At 41.8% G+C, this 24356-nt stretch overlaps 1 protein-coding gene across 1 annotated transcript in view; it reads left to right on the forward strand.

The window, feature by feature from the left end:
• The first annotated feature begins 17201 nt into the window (after positions 1-17201).
• Positions 17202-24356, forward strand: part of tdgf1 (teratocarcinoma-derived growth factor 1) — a 19398-nt gene continuing 12243 nt past the window's right edge. Inside the window, exons 1-5 of the mRNA XM_076302453.1 lie at positions 17202-17247; positions 17345-17500; positions 17794-17908; positions 18035-18144; positions 18594-18660. Coding sequence (XP_076158568.1) covers positions 17202-17247; positions 17345-17500; positions 17794-17908; positions 18035-18144; positions 18594-18660 — 494 coding nt within the window. The remainder of the gene's footprint in view (positions 17248-17344; positions 17501-17793; positions 17909-18034; positions 18145-18593; positions 18661-24356) is intronic.

A 24356-nucleotide genomic window follows, 5' to 3' on the forward strand; every position in this document is an offset into this window, starting at 1 on the left:
TGTTAGTTGCTGAACTAAGGAGATTCAAAACTGTCATTTGGAAACATGAAACTGGCTCTCAAGTTCCGATATAAATGTGGCTAAATAGTGTTGCTCTGTTTTGAAACACAATCTCTCTATGGTGTAAAGACTTAATTTCAACAACAAAATTCATTACATTCATAAGCCTTTATCTAGGTACCCAAAGGGCTTTACAATGAAGTGGGGGAAATCTCACCGTCACCTCAACCATCGCCACACCCACCTGAGTGATGCATGGCAGCCATTTTGGCACCAAAAAAAACACACCAGCTTGAGGTGAAGAGCAATGGAACCTTTCAGCAATATCACTGGGTGATGATTAGGTGGCCTGATGGAATGGGAATTTTGCCAAGAACACCAGGGAACCTCTACTCTTTTTCTGATGAGTGTCATGGAATCTTAAATGACCTCAGTGAGCCAGGAACTAGATGTAATGTCTCATCTGAAGGATGGCATCTCGTACAGCACATTGCCCCTGGCAATGCATTGGAGCACTGGACTTGTTATGACCAGAGGGAAGAATGCCCCCTACTGGTCTACCAACACAACCTCCAGAAGCAGATTAGCTTTCCAAGGAGCTTCAGTCATTCAGCAGAGAGGGTACATGTTTGTTATGGCTGCTGGCCAAAGTTGGGCAAAGTGCAAAGTGTCTCATCTCGTTCACAAACTAAAGATACCATGTTGGAGCACTGATGTTTGTGTATGCAAAGGCTCATGATATTAAATTGGCAAATGGATTTTGCCTAGTCAGCTTTAGCCTCACTTTTTTTTGCGCTTTAACCATCCAGGCTCTTTCTGTTTTTTCTGTATCAATTTAAAATACTGTTCCATTTTTGGTCATAATGGGACATGCCATGTTACTGGTTTTATGTAAAATGGACCGTAAAGTGGGTGGTGACATGAATATAGTTTAATGTGTAAAGGATACATATTCCTTATGTTGGATACCAGTTGGATACCTTAAATAAATGTGTCTTTCCCGCTATATTCTTTTGCATTATAAGTGGAATATATGACTATGCTGTGTGTCTCATCTGGGAGACATGTTAAATCTCTAGCTTCATGAATCCAAGATCTGCGCCACAATGTCTATGAGAGGGTCACTGACTAGAGTAATCACTGACTAAACACTTCATTTTTACAATGGAATAGTCAGTCCACTCCAGAAGCAAATCTTCCATGACGTGCTCTATTCTGGCTGTTTGGCCTATGCTGTATATGAAGGGGGAAATATTCAGACCCTAAAGATTCAGTGCTTACCTTCCTTATCCACTATTCCCTGCCTATTCTGAGCTTATATCCCAATAAGTTTGAATGTATCCACTTAAAGACTGAGGGTCAGCCAAGACTGGGTTAGAATCTTGAACATTCCTAAGATTCCTTCCAATCTGCCAATCATTTCTTTAAATGGGGTTGGAGGGTCATTGGCCCATTCATTACAGTTGTATTATCTTGCATTGTTTGATGGTCTTTCTAAGGCTGAGATCTGGGCAGTTTCCAAGCCTCTTTCCACCCGTAAGGAAAATTACATTCTGATAGAGGATTTGCCAAATTACTTGCCAAATTCTCAATCTGTTTTTGACTTGAGCATTTTAGGCAATCAATCAGGTCATATGATTCTTCAAATGACTTTAGTTGAGCCAGTAGCCTCATCAATGGGCCTACGAGTTGCACCATTCATGCCCGTCTGTTCAATATTATGGCCGCTCTCAGTATTTCTTTTGCTCATGCTTTCTTATCAAGATGTGCTTGAAAGTCAGACGTTTCCTTCTCTGATCTGTCTGGCCTGTATAGACCTTCTCCTGGTGGCTTGGAACACCTCGACAGTGACCATACCGATGCACTAACAACTTTCAGCAATAATAAAGCCCACCGCACGCGGCGGGCGATACGACAGTCAAACGCGAAGGTGGAGTTCTGTCAGCGCTTTACTACACTGCTGGCGACGCGATCACCCATCGATTCAGTGGCCAGACAGCTGTTTTCTATTATGACGTATCGAAATCGCCCTGAAAAATAGAAAAGGGTCGAGCGACGGTTGCCCTGTCGCTCTACTTGCTGTGTGCGTTGCACCGTTCACTTCAATAGAATCTATTCCATTTTGCCGGTCGCCTGCCATAAACTGCCGTCTCGTCGCCGGCCGTGTGCGTAGGCCTTAAGAAGGAGAGTTTGTCATCCTTCTCTAGAGACTGATAACCAACTGGAAACCCACTAGGCCTGCTGATTCCGTGGCCTTGTTTTGCTCACTGAGATTCTGGATGTTGGTGGTGTGCCTTTGGGTACTGGAGCTTTCCTCTTCTTCCTCTTGCAAGGCTTGTACTTATCACCCATACGGCTGTGCCATTTTCAATTGGTCCTGTGTTAAAAAACATAACACAAACCAGTTAGTTACTGTGTGATCATTCGCAAGATGAGTCTACTACAATGTGAAATGTGATGCAGTGATTTGTGGAAAGTCCATGAAATAATGTATCCATTAGTAAAATGGGGGTGCGTGGAGTTCCCCATGCTACAGTAGTAACTTCTGCTGTTTTACACTACTGTGCTAGCCAACACCTACAGTATATGTTTCATCTGTGTACCATATTTCTAGGACTGCAATCCAAAACAATCCATATTTATGTCTCACTCACATAAGAGGGACACATGCATCATTCAAAATGTTATATAAAACAAAACAAAAAAATAAACTCCACTTGTGGAAGTGAGCATAACAAGATATCATTGCTTAGAAGAGGAGAACAATGGATTCTTATTTATCTACTTAAAAGGACTTATATGATATTTATGTCTATAACATTACAGTTAATTTTTTCAGTCACTCCTATCTTATCACAGTCATCATACATCATACCCTTTACTCAACTGTCTTCATCACTGCATTGATATGTCTGAAGCACATTTGAATAGTTGCTATACTTGTTTTTTCACACCATGGCACAAAATTAACAATTGCATGTACATTAAAGCATATCAGGTGAATGAAAACTCACCAGTCACAGCTCCTGGGACAGACCTGTAGATGTTCCCACAGGCAAGCAGAAGTAACTCCTATATATTGCAGTAAGTGTCAACTGTAATTAACTGCACCCTTGTGACCAAAACGCTATGGCCTTTGCTATTTATAGACCATTAGACATGATATGAGTCCTTCACTCTCATCTTACTGTGGCACAAGCAACAGGCATATTTGACTTCAGCTGCCAATCCCTTTTCTAAGGATGTGGTGAAATTCTGCTGGCATGAAGCACCTTGCAGCATGTAGGTATTACAGGGTGCTCTTTTCCCAAATGGAAATTCCTCAAAGTTCCTCAATACCTCAAACACCTCAAGGCTTTTGTAGTTTTGCAAGATGTGTGCATATTTCTGTTATGATTTTGCCCCTTGTGTAGGTAGTGCAATGAACAATATTTCAGACTTACTAGAGACTCTCACCTCAATCTTTAATTAACCTGGTAACCAGAGAAACAGAGAGCTTATTTTAATTTGCTTCTCCCATTCAAACAGATGTTCACCCTATTAAAACACGCTGGGCCAGTCATTGTTTATCCGATATGTGGCTGGTTTTACATGATGACAGAGCAGCACCATTCTGCTGGAGTGAGTGTCAGTATATGACTTGTACAATGTATTTTCTTTAAAAGAACAAACAATTGCATGCAAAGCTTTCATTTTTTCAATAAATGTGTTTGCTGTACTTCTGACAGGATTTGATAAAAGTGTAATGTATCAACTTAGGTTTAATCTACCCACTGGTAAAACCCTCTGTTGTAAACAGAATCAACTCAAGCATGTGCAGGTGATGTGGATTACTGCTCCACTGCTGTTCATCTCTTCATCATCATATAAAGTTTACCCAAATAACTATTTGATTGGCCTGAACACATCTTAACTGGGATTATAGACTTCTCAATGGAGTGACTCCAGACAGAATTTCCCTCCCTCAAATAAATTAATTATAAAAATATAGTACATTTGGACTGGCTTCCAGGCCAAGTAAACCCCCTTGGAAATAAAAAAAAATGAAATGATAATATTGGTCTGGTGTTAGCATCAATATTCAACACCATTAAGCTCTAAGGTGGTACCCAGTTTGTCAAAAAAATACTAAATGGGTCTTGGTACTATCCAATTAACATGTTACATAGTGCATAGTGTATCAATTGTGTATGGCATTGTGTTGCTTTAAGCGTTGAAACATTGAAATATGTATGTTATCAAAATGTGTCACAGAAGCATTTCAGTCATAATCATGTGAGCTAGACAAGGTCTTCCACAACTAGTTAAATTGCAAGGTACTTACTACTTATCTACTTGGACAGCATAACCTATCATTATAATCTTACTTGCCTACTTGAATTGTTATGAAGCTTTGTTATGTGTATTTTTCTGTCTTATCTCAAAGAGAGCATCTGTAATGCGATTGCATCAGCTATCATCAGGTGGAGTCATCAGGTATCATTCTTTGAGTTATCTTCAAATTACCAAATAATTTTCTTGGCATTCTATGGGGTCTGGTTTGGGTGACACACAACGTAGCAGGCAAGCCCATCGTGCATGAAGAAAAACTAATTGAATTCCAAATCGAAATAATTTTGATAATTTAATACCATGTGCAGAATCCTATTTGCGCACATGAGTGGGTCACATACACCGGCAGTGTTATTGTGCAGGATCTGAGACTGAGTGTGCAAGGGCAAATGAAAACAGACCAACTGATCTACATAGCTTCTTTATTACAGTATAGTTTCACTTGGTAGAAAATGCTTTGATGGCAAAATGTTCACTATTCAACATCAGCAGCCTCTTGTAGATTTTTGGTAATATACTTCAACCAGCCAATACCGCATACATTAAAGGTTCCTGTGTTAGGTGTTCTTGAATACAATTAACAATGTAAGATGACTGACTTCTATGATGACATAACATCAAGGACACTTTGTTGGGCAAGTTGGATTTTATCTGTAAATAACTAAAGCCAAGATTCCTAATATTCCTAAATGGACCTTCCTTTCTTTTCTGGAGGGTAAGAGGCCAGGAGGAACTTCCAGGAGTTTCCCCACTCAGACCAAGATACTACTTCCACTTTGGTGCTAATTGAATCATTTGAAAACTTCCACGAGTCAACCCATTCCATAGAAATATTCTCAGCCTCTGCCTTGCCTTTGGCTCCTTTGATGGGACCGCCTCTTGCCCGTGGTTGGGTTTTGGCTAATTTTGGAGCATCTGACCACCTCTTTGGTTGTGGTTTGCTTTTTTCTATTTCAGAATACATGCTTTTCTTTGCTTTACTCGTTTTTGACACAATAACTGAACTGTCAGACTGGCTGGATGTGGTGTTACTCATCTGTGACATTACAGGGGAAAGTACACTCTCTAGCTTCATGAATCTCCAAGATTTGCCCCACAATCTCTGTGAGAGTGCATTCGAGGAGAGATGAGAATAGAGGTCATTATTGCACCTTCTCCTTGACCACAGCACTTTATCTTTATGATGGAATACTTTAGGAGTGTCATCCCACTCCAGAGGCTGCGGGCCACATATTTTGAACGACATGCTCCATTCTGACTGTTTTCCCTGTGCTTTACTTGTGAGGGGAACATATTTAGGTGCCGGAGGCCGTTTTTCCAATTCAAAGCTTTCCCAACCATTGTCCCAGAGTGACTTGTCCTGTTGAGAGAGAAGATTGATGAACTTCCAAGTTTTAGCCCATTCTTCTATATCTTCAACCTGATGAAGAGGGACAGAAAAGTGAGATTTATTTTGGAAAGTGAATCTGTTGTGATGTCTCTGAAGTTTTGCCACTCTCCAAGATTCCATCCATTGTGATGGAGGAACTCTCTCGTTAAACACATCAGTGTTGAAAGATCTGCTAATTTGCCCCACTTTTGGCACACGATGGAGGGTTCTCCTTGGTATGATCTCCATAGACTTTTGAAGCAATGCTTCTCTTGGTGGACACTCGTACCAGTTGAGTCCAGAGAACTCCCATGAATCTGACCACTCTGTCATAGAGGGTCTGTCACGGAGCGTTTGTCTGACCTGGGTGCCTGAAACTCTCCAGGAGTCCTCCCATCCTGCAGAAAGCGGGAATGTCCTGTGCTGCTGTCTTTGCCGAGGAGGTTGACCTGCAGTTGCGCCCTCTACGCGGTGCTGTCTTCTTGTGGACCTCCAAGCGTCACCCCATCCTCTGAATCCAGTTGGGCCATTGTGAGGAACCTCTTCATTCAGGAATTCCTGTTCTCTTGTCCATCTGTCTTGTCGAACATTTTCAGTGGAGGACCAGCCTTGATCCCACAGGCTGCTGTCCTGGTTCAGTGTAACATTCGTAAATTTCCATGCATTGGACCAATCAGACACAGGTGTTTCTCCTCTCTCAGGCTCTCTGAATGGCTGTGATCTATTAGGCCTTGCTCTGGCTACTTCAGTTCTCCTTTGATGCTTTACGGTCTGACTGGAGTCTTTCCATTCCGGGGCAAATGTATACTTGTCCTTTGTACCAATGGACACCTGCCTCTCTGCTCTCATGGCTCTTTTTGGAAGAGAGAATACTTCATATTTGTTAGATTTGCCCTGATGTTTCTCAATACCTATCTCCTTCATCCACTGTTCTCGACCTTTTCTGAGTTCATAACCTAAACAGCTTGACTCTTTCCACTCAGTGGCCGAGGGCCTGCCAAAACTAGATCGGGATCTTGAACATTTCCAGGATTCCTTCCAATCTGTCAAACATCTTTTCTTCAAATGAGGTTGGAGGACCATTGGCCCATTCAGCACAGCAGTATTTGCCCAATTGTCTTTCTTAGGCTGAGATCGGGGGAGTTTCCAAGACTCATTCCACTCGTAAGGAGAATCCCATTCTGAAAGAGGTTTCATACGCTTTTGCCAAACTTCCAATCTATCTTTGGGTTGGAGCTTTTTAGGCAATCCATCAACTTCACTTTCCTTTACCTTCTTTGGTTCATCATTCTTTTCCTCTCCCTTGGGTTCCACTTTCTTTCTTGGCTTCACACTTGCTAGGATAGAAATGTTTTTTGCAGCCTCCCAAGACTTATCCCATTCAGCCAGGATGGTTTTTCCCTCACGGAACTGGTTACTCCTGTACTTGTACTTCTCAGCCATGCATACAGGTATTATCACACCATGAACATAGGGGTCTAGTGGTTCATGATCCATTACATCCATGCTTTTGGTTTCTGAAGGCTCATCGTGGTTCTCCATTGGTTTTGAGATCTTCCATGCATCAGACCATCCACAACTCTTTGACTTCTTTGAAGAGGACTTTGATACAGAATGGAACTGTCTATTTAAATATTTCCAAGATGCTCCCCACTTGGATCCAGTTTGGTCTTCATTGCCCTGTTGATTACCTTTTTCACTTTGAACCATGTTTTCCTCAAAACACACGTCCCCATTTTCAGATGGTTTTGTGCTCTTCCAAGACTCAATCCATTCAGAAAAGCATTTCTCTTCATTTTTGTGGTGTGATGCTTCAAGGTGCTTTAGTCGAGCCATCCGGCCATGCTTGGGCCCATTGGCCACACCATCCCTTTTCTTCCCCCCAGATTTTTTATATTTCCAAGATGACTCCCACTCTGATGACATGTGATTCTCCAAAGACTGCCCCATATCAACAAACCTTTGGGATTTTTCCCACAAGCTTGACTCACCATTGGGGCCCATATCAGCATGTTCTTGCTCAATCCAAGCTTTCCCATCAAGCTGTGGTTGAAAATTCAAACATTTCCATGTCGTTCCCCAATCTGAGCCCTCTGGTTTGTTTGAACCTTCTCCTGGGAGCTTAGAAAACTTATAAGACGAAGACCATACTGTCCCACTAGGTTGAGAGCTTTTCAATAAAGACAATAAGGCCAGCTTGTCACTCTTCACAAGGGCCTTCTTTTCCAGCGGCCGACGACCAACTGAGAGGCCTGGTCTGTTGATTTCTGGTGGTGATTTTGTTTTGCTCACTGAGATTCTGAGTTTTGGTGGTGCTGCGTCAGGTACTGGGATTGTTGTCTCCTTCCTCTTGCGAGGCTTGTACTTGTCGCCCATACGATTCTGCCATTCCTCATTGATCCTGTAGTTAAAACATAACACAGTCCAGTTTATTAACATGTAAACCATAATAATACTACAAAGCAATTAAAAAAGCAAAAGAGTTTGTTTGGATGTATTTCTCATGCAATTGAAAGAAAGGGCTTTGGACAAGGGGCTTTGAACTGCTGGCCTCAGAAATTTCAAACTATTAGCTTTTGTTACCCAATAGAGTGGTTTATTGATCAAAAGACCTTCCTCCAAATAGTAAGAAAAGCTAATCAAGAGTACAATTAAATACAGTGTGACATCATAGAGGTGATCAGGGCATGTCCCAAAAGGTTTCCTAAGGAGATGCGGGTTGATAGGGTAATGTTCTTTTAGAGGACAACCTGTAATGGAAATCAATGGTGATGTGGAACCTGTGAAATTGGAGCAAAGTGTTTCAGTGTCCAGAAGAGCATTAAGAAAATCCCTGCTGGCCAACCGGGAGAAATATAAATGAACCAGAGGTCCCGGTCTAGTTCACTCAGTAATGTAAAACTCTGAATAGCTTTGATCCAAAGAGGAGTTTTGTGTGCTGTAACAAGGAAAGAAAGACTGAAAGATGTATGATTTGAAGGTGATCCTCTCTCTCTCTAGCTCTCTCTCTCTATCAATTCAATTCATTTAGCTTACAAAAATGTAGAAAACACCAGAACATAGAATAATAGAACTATGCATGCTCAATCTCTCTCTCTCACTCACTCTGTGTGTGTGTGTGTGTGAGTGTGTATGTGTGTGTGTGTGTGACTGTCTGCCTGTCTGTGATGGCAGTAGAGGTTGGGCAAACCTAAAACAATGTCCAAAAGCACAGTGCTTTTGCCATCACAGTAAAGCATGGGAAGGTCAAGGTTCACTTTCTCTGTTATTAATATGTGCTGTCTAATTTTAGTTTGCAACATATGGTGGCTCAACATGTCATACTGTATGTCTGCTTGAGTTCCTTGGGATGATGTAGGTAATCTGATATGTCGAGGGTTAAAGACAAACACAGAACAAGCTTCCTACATCTACATTCACTACATTTTTATGTTTAGTAATTTTACTATTTTTCACGAGTTGTGTAAAATTATGTTATTTCTCTTGACTGCAATTCTGAAAAAAAAAAAACTGTTCTCACTCAATGTTCTTAGACAACACGTGGTTAGCTCACACAACATGCATAGTCTCAAAAGAGCCCTCTGTGTGTGCCCTTTGTCTATATGTTTACTTTTTTAGTGCACTTTTCTCCTGCCGTACGGCGTCATTGTACTGCTTCTGAAGCGTGTCTCTGGTCCTGATCTCCCATACACCCTTGATGAGGAGCGCATTACAGACGACGTCTTCTGACCGCGGCATCCTGTTTTTCTCTGCAGGCAGTTGAAAAAAAAAAACATTTTAGCAAGACGAGTCTACTGCAATATGTGAAAACAAAATATACAATGTCATGTGGTAATTTGTGGTAAGTCTAGGTAAAATGTAACCATGAGTAGGGTGAGGACTGTTTCCCATGCCAATAACTTCTATGATGCTTTAAGTATGTATTAGCCAATTCTCTAATGTTTCATCTGTGTACCACATTTTTGTTGATTAGGATTGCAATCCAAAACAAACCATATTCAAGTCAAGGTTCTCTCCGATAAAACATGCTTGTCTAGGTATTGTATTTTGTATTGTTTTTTTTTTAATTAGCCAGGGAGAGATTCAACAAGCATTATGCCACGTTATGCTACGCACAAAGGCAAATACAGAAACGTCATATACCTGCCACACGCATAGCGTGCATACTGAGAAAGCAATGCTTAGTGAAGAAAATACAATGGCTTTTTATTTCCTGATTATAAAACAATTTATGTGTATAAAAATATTGGTCACTTTTTAATCCACTGTCATCTTTCAAGAGCACACAATCATCATATAAATGAAAATATTTAAATGAGAAAGATGCCCCAAAGTGCACCCTGCCATCAGCCATTATCACTTAATTAATGTCTGTGGCACATTATAAAAATAGTTTCAATAATCTCACCTGCCTTGTTTTGTCTTGTGACAAAATATTGACAATTGCTTTTCCATTAAATCACTTAAGTAAAAGATAAATAAGAAAACTCACCAGTCACAGCTCCTGGGGCAAACTTGTAGATATCCTGTTCCCACCGGCAGACAGAAGCAACTCCTATATATCGCAAAGTGTCAACTGTAATTAACTGGCCCCGTGTGACCAGGGATGCTTTGGCCTTCACTATTTATAGACCTTTAAGACTGATGCGGCTCCCTCACTCTCGCCTTACTGTAGGACACGCAACGGGCATGCTTGTCTTCGGATGCCTATCCGTATACCCCTTATTCTCTGCGTGTGGAGAAAATTCAGCTGGCATCAAGAGCACAGCTTAACTGTGCCACAAGCACCATGCAGGGCACACTGGTCAGGGAGAGGCGTCTGGAAGGAAACCCTAGTGTAAATATATATGGGCTATAATCTGCCCTTCTCCTGCCAAGCCTGTTGCCACAGTGGGCATCTGCTGTGATGGCACACCCATGCAACCCACCTGTCATGCACAATGGTTTGGCCAGGCACCAGCCCCACAATGGGCATTCAAGCAAAATACCAAGTTGTATGATTATGTTGCTCACACCACATTAAGATAACTTATTTAAGAACAAGTCCCACTTGTCTCTGCCAAGATCACCTTAAAGAAGTCGTATAGCTGAGTTGTGACCCATATTTATTCTTAACCCAGGAATAGGGTCAACCGCAGAGTTTGTCGATACTAAATGTAAGTAATTCGATACTAAATGTAAGTAAGTACCAAGTTGTATGATTATGTTGCTCACACCACATTAAGAACAAGTCCCACTTCTTCACAAGAACAAGACTACTTGTCTCTGCCAAGATCACCTTAAAGAAGTGGTATAGCTGAGTTGTGACCCATATTTATTCTCAACCCAGGAATAGGGTCAACCGCAGAGTTTGTCGACACTAAATGTAAGTAAGCGAGATGCCTGCCAAGAATTAAACATCTACATGTTACCTAACGCAGCTACATCTAAGGAGTGGGTGTAGCCTGAGTGTATAAATAGTATAGCACAAGTTGTCCCCTCATGGTACAGATGGGGTGGATCACATGTTGCTGGACCCGGGTGCTGAGTGACTATCATGCCTACAGAGACCTCATATGATCCTCTCTTTTACAAGTCATGACATCTCTATTTTTATTCTTTTGTCAGGTGAACAAACATACATCACATAGCACAGCATAACTCCAGGCGCCTCTGATATTAATTTGACGAACACATTTTCAATTAACCAGTTATCTTTGTTGTGATGTTTCATTGGTCTTCCTACACACCTCAGGGTTTCAGCAGAGTGCCACAAAAGCATCACACATACCACACCTGGTCTCAGACATGATGCATTCACCCGTCAAGAGCAATGACAGCCTACACTACTTGTGTTCCTGCAGACAACGGCACACACACATCTCGTTCAGTGTGCGTGTGTGTGACACATCTCGTTTTATTAGCATGCAGGTAATGCAGTTCTTTTCTGTTAGCGTTATGATTCAGGGACAGCCTTGCACATTCTGTGTAACCCCAGACAGGCATCAAACAGGTAAGTCATAGAGGGAGGGAACTGTGACACCACATAATTCAAGAGCACTGCTGTATAAAGGGTTTCCCCTTTTTTAAACAATAGATATTACTATTTCTAGCTGGTAATCACCAACTAATTCCTGATAAATAGACTAATATAATTGATCTTTTTCCCAAATCTTTCCCAAGCACATTTTTTTTCACATGCATGAGTGAATATATGTGTGTCTATCTGTGTGTGTGTGTGTGTGTGAGAGAGAGAGAGGGAGATGGATGTATACAATTATATGCACATATATACTGTCTTAGATAACATTTGATTCATTCCTTTTTTTAACTAACTGTATTTTAATTAGGATTAACACTCACTTATGACAGAGGTGGGTCATTGTGAGGCTCACTGTTCTGGGGTTTGTTTGAAGCTGATGACATCTTGATTTTTTTAACCTTTCAAAGTGAACTAAAGAGGATCATGGCTGAGGGGGAGAGACAGCTCATTAGGAATAGAACTGTCAACCTTTTGAATGTCTGATAAAGATTCATATGTCAATTTTGTCAGTTTTTCCCATCCAAAAAATGAATCCAATTGTTAATCAGGTCTGGCAATGGCCTTCCTACTGAGTGAAGCTCTGCAATATCACTATCTGGGCAAAAGACCAGCCAGCCAGAGTCGCTGACAGAGGTCAAACTGAAGGTTAACAAAGCATAAATCTCAGACATTCCATGGTTATTACAATTTAGCGTAAATATTTAAGTGTTTCACAGTGACTATTACATTACAGTTGTATGAATATATGACTGCAGAAGTAATTTAATTACATTGTGAGAAACATGTTCCACATACTTCAATGAACAGGACTACTTTAACCATTATCAACTGCAAAAAGTTCAGTATCTCTTAATATATGTATGCAATGCATGGTGGTAGGAGAAGAGAACTGGGGATTTAGATAAATAATTGTGTGTGAATTTAACAGGACCAGCACACAGTTGGTGGTGAAGTTGTTGACATTTGATTGCCCTTTGGATCAATGTAGAGCTTTGCCTTGACTTCTACAGTATCATAAATGTTCCTCTCAACTTTCATAGCCTCCACTTCTGCCAACTAAACAGTAGGGATGTAACGGTATGAAAATTTAACCTCACGGTTATAGTGACCAAAATTATCAAGGTTTTCGGTATTATCACGGTATTTTTTAAAAGTGTGTTCAATATGTTCAGAAAGCACTGATAGACCTACACAAGCTGAAATAGTTTCCAAAAGTGTCCCGTTCACTTTTTTCTTCATGTTTAATTGGCTATGTGCTTATAGCTTAACTTATCCTACCATAACTTGGAGTTTGCTATTTCTGTTATTTGGATGCAATGAGTGAGACCAAAGTAAGCGTTCAAAATAAAACTTTAGGCTACTGTATTCTCCTGATAACGTGAGTGGAATGGATTTAATGTGGACGCGAACATAAAAAGACGCAGAGTGGCTACAGTACATGATACAGTGCACATTTTGCGGTGAAAAAGTTCCACCTTTTAAAATCAGGTGTAGCCTAATCCGAATTGTAGTTAAAACCATCAATTAGACAACAGAATCAGTAGGGTACCTGTTTTGTTCCATTGTACCAAGCCTACTGTATGTCAAAAGCAGGCTGGGAAGGATTAAAAACATGGTTTCCACACCGCGGTAATCAACAATGATAATCATGATATTTGAAATGAAAACGGTAATTATTATCGTCAACATTTTTATCGCGGTTTACCATTATATCGGTAATCGTTACATCCCTACTAAACAGTGAGGGTGGGTTATTCTGTCTTCGCCTTCTGCTAGCACAAAACACAAGCATTCTGCATCAAACAGAACATAATTAATGTCTTTCACTAACACATACATCCATCTGTCACTGCACAGGGCACCAAATGCCAATCTACCAGTCCGATGACATGGAGAAAAGTACACTCGCCTCGGCATCCACCGCCTTGCCTGTGTCTCACATTCAACCCTGTTGCACGGGCGCAACATTTGGGAACACAAGCTGATGTCTGACACCTGATACGACGTGACATATCCCCTCTCACATGGACTAAACATAACACTGGGCCGGTGTAGGGTTTCACTGAGTGAACTTAACGGCTTTAAGTCCATGCTGGAGAGATAGCATTCGCCTGACAGGGAAACTGTTAATTTGTCTTGTGTGCTGGCATACGGCATGCTACACATATCATCATTCTAGCACTTGCAGCACCATGGTGGTGCGAATTAGCCTCCTTCCAATCCGCATTGGTGTGCTTTAAAAAAGAAAAAAGCCTTGTTTAACTGCAAGACCATTAGCTATCCACAGTCACCTGGAAATAGTCCAACAGGGTGCAGAGTGACAAACACTCACTTGCCTGAGAACCGCTGGCTGCGTTTCAAAAGACTGTCCACATACACAGAATCCATGTGAGAGAAAAAAGTCGCCATAATGGATTTATGGAAGTGTGTGTGGCAGGGCTGCTGTGGGGTGCTGTGCAGACGTGTGGTAATGATATTTGTATGAGTGTGTGTGTGTGTACGTATTGTGTGAAACGGTGTGTTTATATGGTCTTAAGGATGTGAGGAAACAACCCAAAAACAAAGGATTCAGCAGTTGTATAAGCACCCAAAGTCTATGTGAAATTGTAAAGCTTGTAACAGCACAACCATCCAAAAACAGTTGCCTCTGCATGTTGTGCATAAGCATACAAGGGCATTTATCTGTCCCATCTTGCCAGTACAGTACACTTGTAAAAACCCACCCAGCTAGAATGTGTGGATTAATTGAGCACCAGCAGGTGTTGCTTATGAGCAGCTATAAAACTAGCAACCAACAGGAGGTGCCGTAGTTGATGTAAATCAAGTTTACAGAGTGAGTGGCCACATGGAGACATTAGGTTAATAAAAGTCCAGAGGTTTCTTATTTCCTCCTCATATCGTAATCATCTTTTATTGGGCTTATTTTGATCGAGGCATACTCATAAAAGATGTTTTAATTAAGTTATGTGTACTTTATGAAGTGGTCAGCCAGGCAAATTTTCATGTCAATAAAATTAGTTGTGGACGCTGTGCATAATATTTTAGCATGACATTCACACCTCCACTGTTTATTAGAACTTTGCTGGATGGCCCCAGGCCTTCCCTGGGTTCCAAATCAAACCCTGAATAGCATGACACCCCTTTAGGAGATATCTTCAGCAGCCTACTCTGCACTCCAGTTTTAGCAAATGTTGGTTTCTCAAGGTGGTTACCCACCAGGTCCACTTTTGTTGTGTCATTTCCTCTGCTCGTCTGAACACCAATACCCCCCCATCCCTGTGAGTCGGCACGTCCAATTCCCCTTTTCCCTCCTCTGTCACTCTAATTATCGCACATGCACCCCTGACGGAAAACATGACAGGCTGTCGGCTTGTGCAGACTGATTTGCACCTGGGCACAGAGTCGAGCGAATCACCTTTTGACTTCCCTCTATTTCTGTCACACAGCTAGAGCCCCTGAGGCCGCTGGGAGAAAGGCAGAAACTCCGGAAAGATCCATGACCTTGGCAGCTCAATAGGTCCCTTTTCTGCTTCATGGTCACTTTAGTGCCCAACTCGTACCGGCTCTCCGATTCATCATTTGAGTGGTCTAATTTTCTCACCGGTAATTAAAGCTCGCTAGGCACACATCACAATCGTCTGGGAGAATTCAATAGTCAATCTTCCCCTCTTCTCTTAAAATGATTGGAGGAATCGTTGGGAAAAAATATATCAAATTTTGTCTTTTCCACTGCACTTGCTGTGATGATCTTTTGGCCACAAAGTAGTTCTTTATTGGGCTATTCACTGCTAGAAATCACACACATAAATCTCTCCCTTTGACTCCACAGAGAGTGATAGATGAGGTTATTTACTTGACAATGACACCAAGGTCAGCCATTTTGTGCTCAGGGGCCAGGCCAGGCCTCTGTGTCTCTTGAGCAGGTCATCTTAGATGGGGCTTGACTTGTCCGTCTCGCCATCCAGTGGGTGATTTAAGACCGCTCTCGGCCAAGCATCTGCTGGCACACGTGAGACATAATTTCTGTCTAACCCCTGACTTCTTGGGGGTCACCGTTCACACTGGGCCCGCGTGGCCGTCTGATGCCGACTCCCACTTTATTTAGCAACCTATCACACCAGATCAGGCCAAGGAAGCTCGTCTAGCGAGTGGTGGGGTGGGGTTGGGTGGGTCTGCTGTGGGCCAGCGAGAAAACTGTCTGACTGTCTGTCTCTTCACCATTAGTGTGTGTGTGTGTGTGGGGGGGGGGGTCACATAGTTTCAGGGGTGTTTCACATAGTACATTAGCAATTGCGATTAATTCACATTGATTCACAAGATAACTGACCAGATCTAGGCAAAAACATCCGACTTTTTGTTGCAAAGTAATGCCATGTTGTGGGTTTTTTTTCTTCAGTATTCATAAACTGTGAGTATTTACACATCACACTTTGTTAAAGCTAGATAACTAGATGTTTAAAAGGGTCTTGTGTATAAAATTCTACAGGGCAAGTTAGGCATACGCTGTAAATTTTAATTACCCAAGCAAAGGCCAATATCTGTCCACACTGAACATCTCAATTGGACAGGCCACATATCACATGTACACTCCTGCACATGTGATTAGCAGCAGAAGAGAACAGCATTACATCCTATTAAAGATTTTTCTTTTGAAAACACATTATTAATATACAGTTTTGACTTCAATGAGTATTATTGGAGGCTAGCCTGCTTTAGCATTTGACCAGTAAAAAGCATGTTGCTATGGATCAATGGGATAGACCAAAGCTTTTCTTTTTGAACCTACAATACTGTTTTACAATTGAAATAATATTGATTAATAGTTCAATGAAATAAGCAGGTTAAGTTAGGTTTTCAGTGGAACTGAAAATGCCTGTTATATAGTTCAAAATAATATTCCACTGCTGTCTCTGCTGTGGGACATTAGATCTGAACATTGCAAGGTAAACAATAAATAAATAACTAAATATAAAACATGTAGGCCTACATTCGGAATTATAGCAATATAATTCTAGATTTTATTTTTTTATTTTAAATCAGCTAATTGAATTCTTCTCTTGCTTAAGCTTTACATTTGCATGCAAATATGGAGAGAAGCCAGCATACCTACATTAACATCTGGAAGCCCTCGCGAATGGTTACCTCATGCATGACTATTGAACCGGAGGAGGCTGGGCCTCGTGGTGATAATTGTCCGTTAGGGGTGTGGGTAGGACAGAGCCATCTCCAGGTCCGAGGGTTTATTATGGTGTCGGTCTCAGTGGACAGGAATACGCACGTTGGCTGTGGAGGAACTCTTGTGTTCGTTTGGTTGCTTAGGCTATATGAGGTTACTGGGTTAATAGCTTAATTACTGAGTGGATAACAGCATCAACATGAATTACCTCCTTCTGTAAGTGCATTTTATTTCTTTCTGCAGCCTTCATGAAATGTTCTGATTTTCGACGAACTCTTAATTATTTATTTTCTCTTTTCAGGATGCAACTGGTTGCCTTCTGTTCTGCTGGTGTTGCTGCTGGGCCAGGTAGGTCATGTTTTCAAAGTGACTCGTAGTAATGAAGGGTATGGGTTATACGATATCCTACATGCCAACAACGTTATCCTTTTTGTTTGTTGAACAGCATGCGATGGAGTGGATTGTGTGAAAAACAAACTGCCGGGGAAGCCAACCCAACACGCGGGATACCTGAATCAGTTCAATGAGATGAATTCACCCTCTGACAACCGAAGAAGCAGCAATACCGACTCCGTTTTACCTTTCATCGGCCTCACAGGAAGTATGTACTAAGTCTTCTAACTGTGATGTAGGCCTAGGGCAAGAGAGGACACAGCACACCACCTGAGCTGGAGGCCACCCTTACCGGTCTACCTACAAACAACCCGTTAACAAAATATATATTTTTGAGTAATATAAATCGTAGTTTTGTTGGTTGGTAGATTGGTTGAATTTACGTGAGTTCAAGAGGGCCAATTCTGTTTTCATTACTGTCACGGACATAAAAAGCTATTATTTTCTGCATGTCAGCATATTAATAGATAACCAACTGTTTTGGGATCATGCTCTTTTCAGGTGCTAAACAGAGTCGTGACTGCTGTAAAAATGGTGGAACCTGCATACTAGGAAGTTTTTGCGCTTGTCCTCAACACTTCACTGGTCGGAGCTGTGAATATGATGAACGCGTGAGGTAAGATTGCTTTGTTGACAGGGCTATGGAATGGTATTTTGGTTGTAATTAGGCCTACTAGTGTCCCCTTTTTTCTTCTCATAAATATATGTATAATATACGGAACATGTTTGCTGTTGTGCGCAGGTACTGTGGTGCTATCCCTCACGGAGAGTGGGTTCAAAAGGGCTGCTCCTACTGTCGTTGTGGATATGGAGTTCTCCATTGCTTCCCTCAAGTGTTCCACAATGACTGCGGTATGTACGGTGCTTTTTTTCTGTACAACAGCTAAGTGTGATGGAGGCCTAATGAATCATGATACCATGTTGGCTTCCATATGCAGTACACTTAGGAGGAACTTCATGTGAAGTCTAAAATGTCATTCCTTCCCATTAATTTGAAGTATGATGGCCTACATTTCTACTGAGTTTGTAAGAGGGACATTGGTACAGGTGGATGTGTTTCCAGCCTGGCTGTGAATAGACTGAGAAGGGAACATTCACACTTGAGTAGCTGATAGAATGTGGACCTTCGTATCATCACAGGGTATCTTTTTTTTACCTCGCGAGGCTCACAAAGCCTTATTCAGCTGCAGAGATCTCAGGTTGGAGTATGTGTTAATGGCTCGTGCTCCCTTTATTCACACTCCTCCTTCCTGCATTCATGTAATACTCTGCTTCTTTTCTCCTCTCCTTTTTGCTTGCAGATGACTCCCAGGAAGTCTTGTGGTTTCATTCCAGTGCCCCCACACTGTTCCAAACAAAGTTCCTCTGGTGCGTGACCCCTCTGATTTTGCATCTCATCTTGTGAGGAGAAAAGACGTTAGCCACTTCATCCTGAAAACAGTTTTTTTGTGTGCTGCATTTCACTGTGTTTTCTATTTTTAACATATCAACCACCTGTGTAAGACTGTAAAAGAAAATCTCAGATGAGTCGTTAAGATTATAAAAAGCAGAATAGGACATTGCTGGGATGAAATTTGCTTCCAGTGGAAGCTCATGCTGTGAAAATAGAGTGCAATTTTGTGAAAGACGGAGTCTGTATATAAGATTTTTATTGGATTTTTTAAAGGGAACTTGGTTGTAGGTTTCCAAAATGATAATACTGCTATCATGCACATGGTCGCTCTTAGTGTTTGTAAATCCAAAATGTGTGTGTAGTATGTTTGCTGGGGGAATGTTTGCTTCAGTGCTGAATGTGTTTGTATATGATCTACTTTAATTTACCTTTAACTTGCCAAAACTAAAAGTTTGTATGAGCTATCTTCTCTTTATTTGTGGCCGAACTGTTTGTTTACTGTTGCTATCAGTCGGTTTGATAAAGCTCGGGTGACCCATCATGGCTGAGGTCTATGCCATTTTTCCCCTTATCTAAAATAAACACATGCTTTTGCCAATTAATCACAGTGGCTGATGTTTCTACATGTGTAGTGTGGAATGGCTTGCATCTGGCTCTGTTATCTGAATCCAGTGCTGTTGTGCTGAAAGTAAAAATCTAATTGACCACTAACTAAATGTTGTATTTTTCTCTGTCTCTTGGGCAAATGTATGTTTTCTTAAAAGGTAATGGATATGAAGTGTATGTAGACTGTAAGCCGTTAAAACTTAGCCTGATTTAAAAGATCACACACAATACAGACTATGCCTGATTCGAAAGATCACACACAATAAAGTAGGCCTAGATTATATTGGTAAAATATATGGATAGTGGACACATTAAAAAAATGTTTTCTTTCTGATATAGTACACCTGTGAAACTTTGAAGGCAAAGGTTTGCTGTATGCTCACTGCCCTATTTGTTGTGATTCAGCAGCAGTCATTTGAACAGATAGCAGTGGCCAGGCAAACGTTTTTTTTAAGTTGAGAGATTATTTTTAAAGGGATGTTGTAGATTCCTGCTCCTTATTTTGGTTATAACTTCTTCCATTTGGTTTTCAAAGGAAACATGTTCCCTTGTCATTTTCAGTGAGGAAGGGACTCTTCCTGCAGGGTAGATACTGGATCAAAAGACTCGTCTGGTTTCTGTGTGTTTGTGGATTGGCTGGTTCTCCTTTGAAAATGGACAGCATTATTCCTGAATTCTGATCATTTTACACATCAAAGTTATGATCTCCAGGGTTATTTAACATGTCCATATATACATTGGTGGATGAATATTTGAATATTTGTGCCAAGCAATCTATTCAGTTGTGCGTTTCTGACTGATATCTCTAGATCATTTTAATCAATGTTTAATCATGTTGGTTTAGTTTTGCCGATTCCTTGGGAGGGGGGGGGGGGTCTTTGTGATCGATGACCTCAAAAACCCTGCATTGCATGGGTGTGCTTATTCTTTCTACTGTTCTTTCCCTGAACGTAATAGGAAGCAGTGAACTGTTAGTGTTCTCATTCACCTCAAAAGGGATTAAAAGGTATGGCAGTGTGGAAGAAGCCCAGCAGGTCCGTCCTGAAAGGCCCCCACTCAGCATGTACCCATTGCCTCAGATGTCCTCCCCATTGGTCCATATCCCCTTTCCACTTCCTGCTCCCCACTGGCGCATCATTGGGGAATCAATGGTATCACTTCTGATGCCTGGGCCCTTGGAGCACGCGGGGCATCTTGCCTTTATCTGTGAATGCTTTGGGGAAATGGCTCCACATTAGGGATTACACAATCAGCTTGCTGGTAGAAAGCTACGGGGGATGTTGATGTGTATGGTTGATGTGTATGCTAAATGTGATGGTGTGACATTGTGTAGCTTTTTGTGTAAACAACTCAGACCTCTCTCTCTGTCTCAGATTTCTGGTGGTCTTTTTGTTGAAAGATTCTGTAGTGTTATTCTGATAGATTAAATTCTTGCCCATCAGCCAGCACAACATGTTGAATTGGAGAACAGAGGTTATTCTATTTTGGATCACTGATTGCTTCTCTGAAGAGAAGCTTTGTTCATGCATGAATATACACAATTCTCCCTTCATTTTATTGAGTATTTTATTTAGATTGACTCTGGGAACTGGGACCCTGGGAACTGGAAAAAAAAATTAAGCAATGTATCTTATATAACACAGGAGAGAATGCATTCGACATGACGGGACATAAGACAGGAAACAAGATGTATGACATGACACACGAAACACTCGGTTGAAGGTTTTGATCCAATATGCAGCCACTGGAGGTTTCTCCTATCTGAGAAGAAACCCAGAAACCACAATATGTTCACTTATAAAGACTTATTCTCTGGCCTATATTGTGGTCAATCTTCTGTGGACGATGTACATCACTGGCAACATGGTTTTTGTTACCAACGGCTTGGAAAACACATTTTGTAATGGATATTTACTTGGAACAATAATAGAAATCGACTCCAGTAATATGTGAAGATCTCTCTCCTTCCCATCTTTATTCTCTTTACCTCTAGCTGGCCCTCATTCTCTCCCCTCCCTCCCTTCCCCTCTCTGTCTCTCCATCACTCTCCCTTTCTGCTCTCTCCCAGGGGTTGGACTGGGCCATTGGGCTGTGTTGTGTTGTGCTGTGTTCGTTCGTGTGGCAGTAGCAAATGCCTCTCTTGCGTGGCAGTAAACAGGCCTGGGAAGGGTAAACAGGGGGGGAAAGCCATCAGGGGCTTGTCAGCCGGCTCTGTGCAGGGACTGAAGACAGCCAGAGGACCCCACTAATGTGGGAGGGGGTAGGGGGTGGGTGGGTAAGCGTAGGGGTTTAACAGGAGAGTGCTGTCTGACTTAAACTCACACAACAGACAATGCAATGTATCACAGTGGCGGGAGCTTGTATTTGCCCTTAACAAGCCAAAGGGGGCTGGGAAAACAGCAACGGCATCAGTGAGGGAGTTAGAAAGCCAGTTAACCGGAGCTGTGCAGAAATGAACAACCACTACAACAAGTATGTACAGTGTAGCTCACATATGAGGCAAATCTATTTTGGTGTTTATCTGCTATCTGTGCTCTACCCCTCTGCCTGTGCTCATTGCCTTATGAGGATGCAGGGCTTATCTTGGGGAACTATCTCCTCAGACCTCTGCTGTATGTGCTTGCCAGGGCCAGGGCCATCTGGTTTCCACCCAGCTGGGCAAACCTTTGAGGAGCTCCACGTATAAAGGGGTGATAAGGGCCCTGACACCAACCTCCTCCGAACCAGATATCCCTTTTTTATCTGGCAGACTCAGGACCCACCTATCCCCCGTCAAGCTAAAAAAACAGGAGCCTTGAATTCTTAAGCCACCCCAAATAAAGCTAGCCGACCAAGACCAAACTACTCTCCAAAGAGAGAGAGAGAGAGGATGTTTGTTTAATACAACAAGAGCCAATATTTTTTAATACACTGGGAAAATACAAACATTTGCACATACAGTGCACACGCACATACACGTGTGTGTGTGTGTGTTTGTGTCTCTGTGTGTTTGTGTGTGTGTGAGAGAGAGAGAGCGTGTGAGAGCAAGGACAATAAAACCGAAAGAGGGAGCAGAGAAAGGGCTAGAATGATTATATGATAGAAAGAAAGGAGTGGGTAGAAAATACGACACATGAGACTGAGAGAGAGAGATCAGAAAGGAATGAGAGGAAAGAGTGATGTGACTTCCAGCATTTCTGTGGGTAGAAGGACTGTGTGTGTGTGTGTGTGTGTGTGTGGTGGGGGAGTGGGGGAGGTATGAGGTAATCACTCCAGTGAAGAAAAGAGGAGCATGGTGATTCTCTGACTGATGACCCCTTCCTTCAGATTGCTCAGCTTGAATGTTCCGGAACCCTCTGCATCACAGGTTACAGGACCAGTCCACAGCTCAGTGACCACTGCAGTCTTCAAGACTCATACAGTTACCAAGACCATAAAACATACCGTATTGTGTTTACCTAGTGCCGGATAAAATAGCAAAAGGCATTTACATACGCCATTGGATAGCAAATTGTGTCAATTAATAGTCTATAATCTGATGACAGATAGACTCTGTATGGTTCTAAGACACACAGTTTATTCAGACATGAAACTACATTCTAATTCAATTCAAAAGAGGAAAATACAACACTGTATGCGCCGGAATAGCTTTACAAGATTTTGGCCTTGTGGAAATACACTCACATATTTCAACCATCACACTCTTCATACCTTACCACAGCATGCATACCGCAGACAAATAAATGTGACATGCCATCTGTGCATCTAAAATGTCATTAGAAATGCACTAATTTCTTTGCAGTCAAAGTACTCAATGTTCAATTAAAGCAGAAATTAATTGATGCAAGTCACACAAATGAGACTGCTTTTCACGCCGTGATTAGCCACATTCTGATTTGGGGAATGGGGGGGGGGTCACTAAGCATCACCACAACAAAACACCGAAGACACTAACTGTTCACATTTTAAACGACGTTAGCGGCTCTAGTATTCTCTGCTAATGCTTCTTCCCTTACTGTCTAGAGACTTATGGACACAGACAGGGAGCTTTGGCTGAAGCAACATCCGACAAGAGAGGGAGATAGCAGATTTATATGCCACGTTTTCATTGTCAACTCAATGTAAAATTGCTGTTAAAGTGCTGGTGTGTTGTTCTTTGTCTTTTGAAGACACATTTCCATGATATAAACATTTACTCTGAGGTCTCTGAGTAAAGGTCTACCGATATTTGGTGTGCTTACTGTAAACAGGGCATGAAAATAAGGAGAGAGGGCAGACAATCACTTTGTCATGTCCGGCGCTTGTCTATAAATGGCAGTAATCGTTCATGGCAATGAAAAATGTGGGCAAACGGTTGTGGCTTACAGAGGGTGATGTACGATACCTGAGTGGGGGAGCATGTGCAGCCACATGGATTTTGTTAACACCCTGCCAGCAGTGCAGCCAATACCATGGCTCTCTCTCTCTCTCTCTCTCTCTCTCTCTCTGCAGAGTGCCGATGCACTAATACTGCCACCTACTGGCAAGCACACGCTCCAGGGAGTGAATTGATTGGCAGTGGTGGTGCTGGCAACTCAAAGGACTGTGATGGAGTGCTGAGAAATAAGTATTTCAACCACCGCAGAAATGATTAATACAAAGACCTGCGGTCCCACTGCCATGTAAAAGGAGAGTTGTTGAGCAGCAGCTTTCAAATTAATCGTTGTGTAAATGGCAGATATCCCTTGTTCCTACATTCACATTTTATGCAAAGCGACTGTCAGGTGAGAACAAACATTCAAGCTGCATCAAAAAAGAGGCTTTAGTGCTGTAGTAAAGCTACTTTTAAAATCACCTTCAGACAGAGGATGAGAGTGCAGAAGTTCAAGTACCAGCCAGGAGAGTAATCAAAGGAGATGGTAGCCTAGTAGAACCAAGTGCATGGCAAGTGCATAGCAAGTGCATGTTAGGTTTGTGTTAGGAGAGGAGGTACTCTCAGAAGAGTTGAGCTTCTCGAAGACAAAGAGACACCCCATTTTGGACCAACTTGGACTCGTACTTTTGAAGACCATACACACTGATAGCGTGACTGGATGGAGTGGAATGG

This window comes from Alosa pseudoharengus, unplaced genomic scaffold (assembly GCF_046254945.1).
Source record: "Alosa pseudoharengus isolate Yale_2024_CS ecotype anadromous, Long Island Sound unplaced genomic scaffold, YU_APseudo_1.1 YU_APseudo_1.1_scf_24, whole genome shotgun sequence".
NCBI lineage: Eukaryota > Metazoa > Chordata > Actinopteri > Clupeiformes > Clupeidae > Alosa > Alosa pseudoharengus.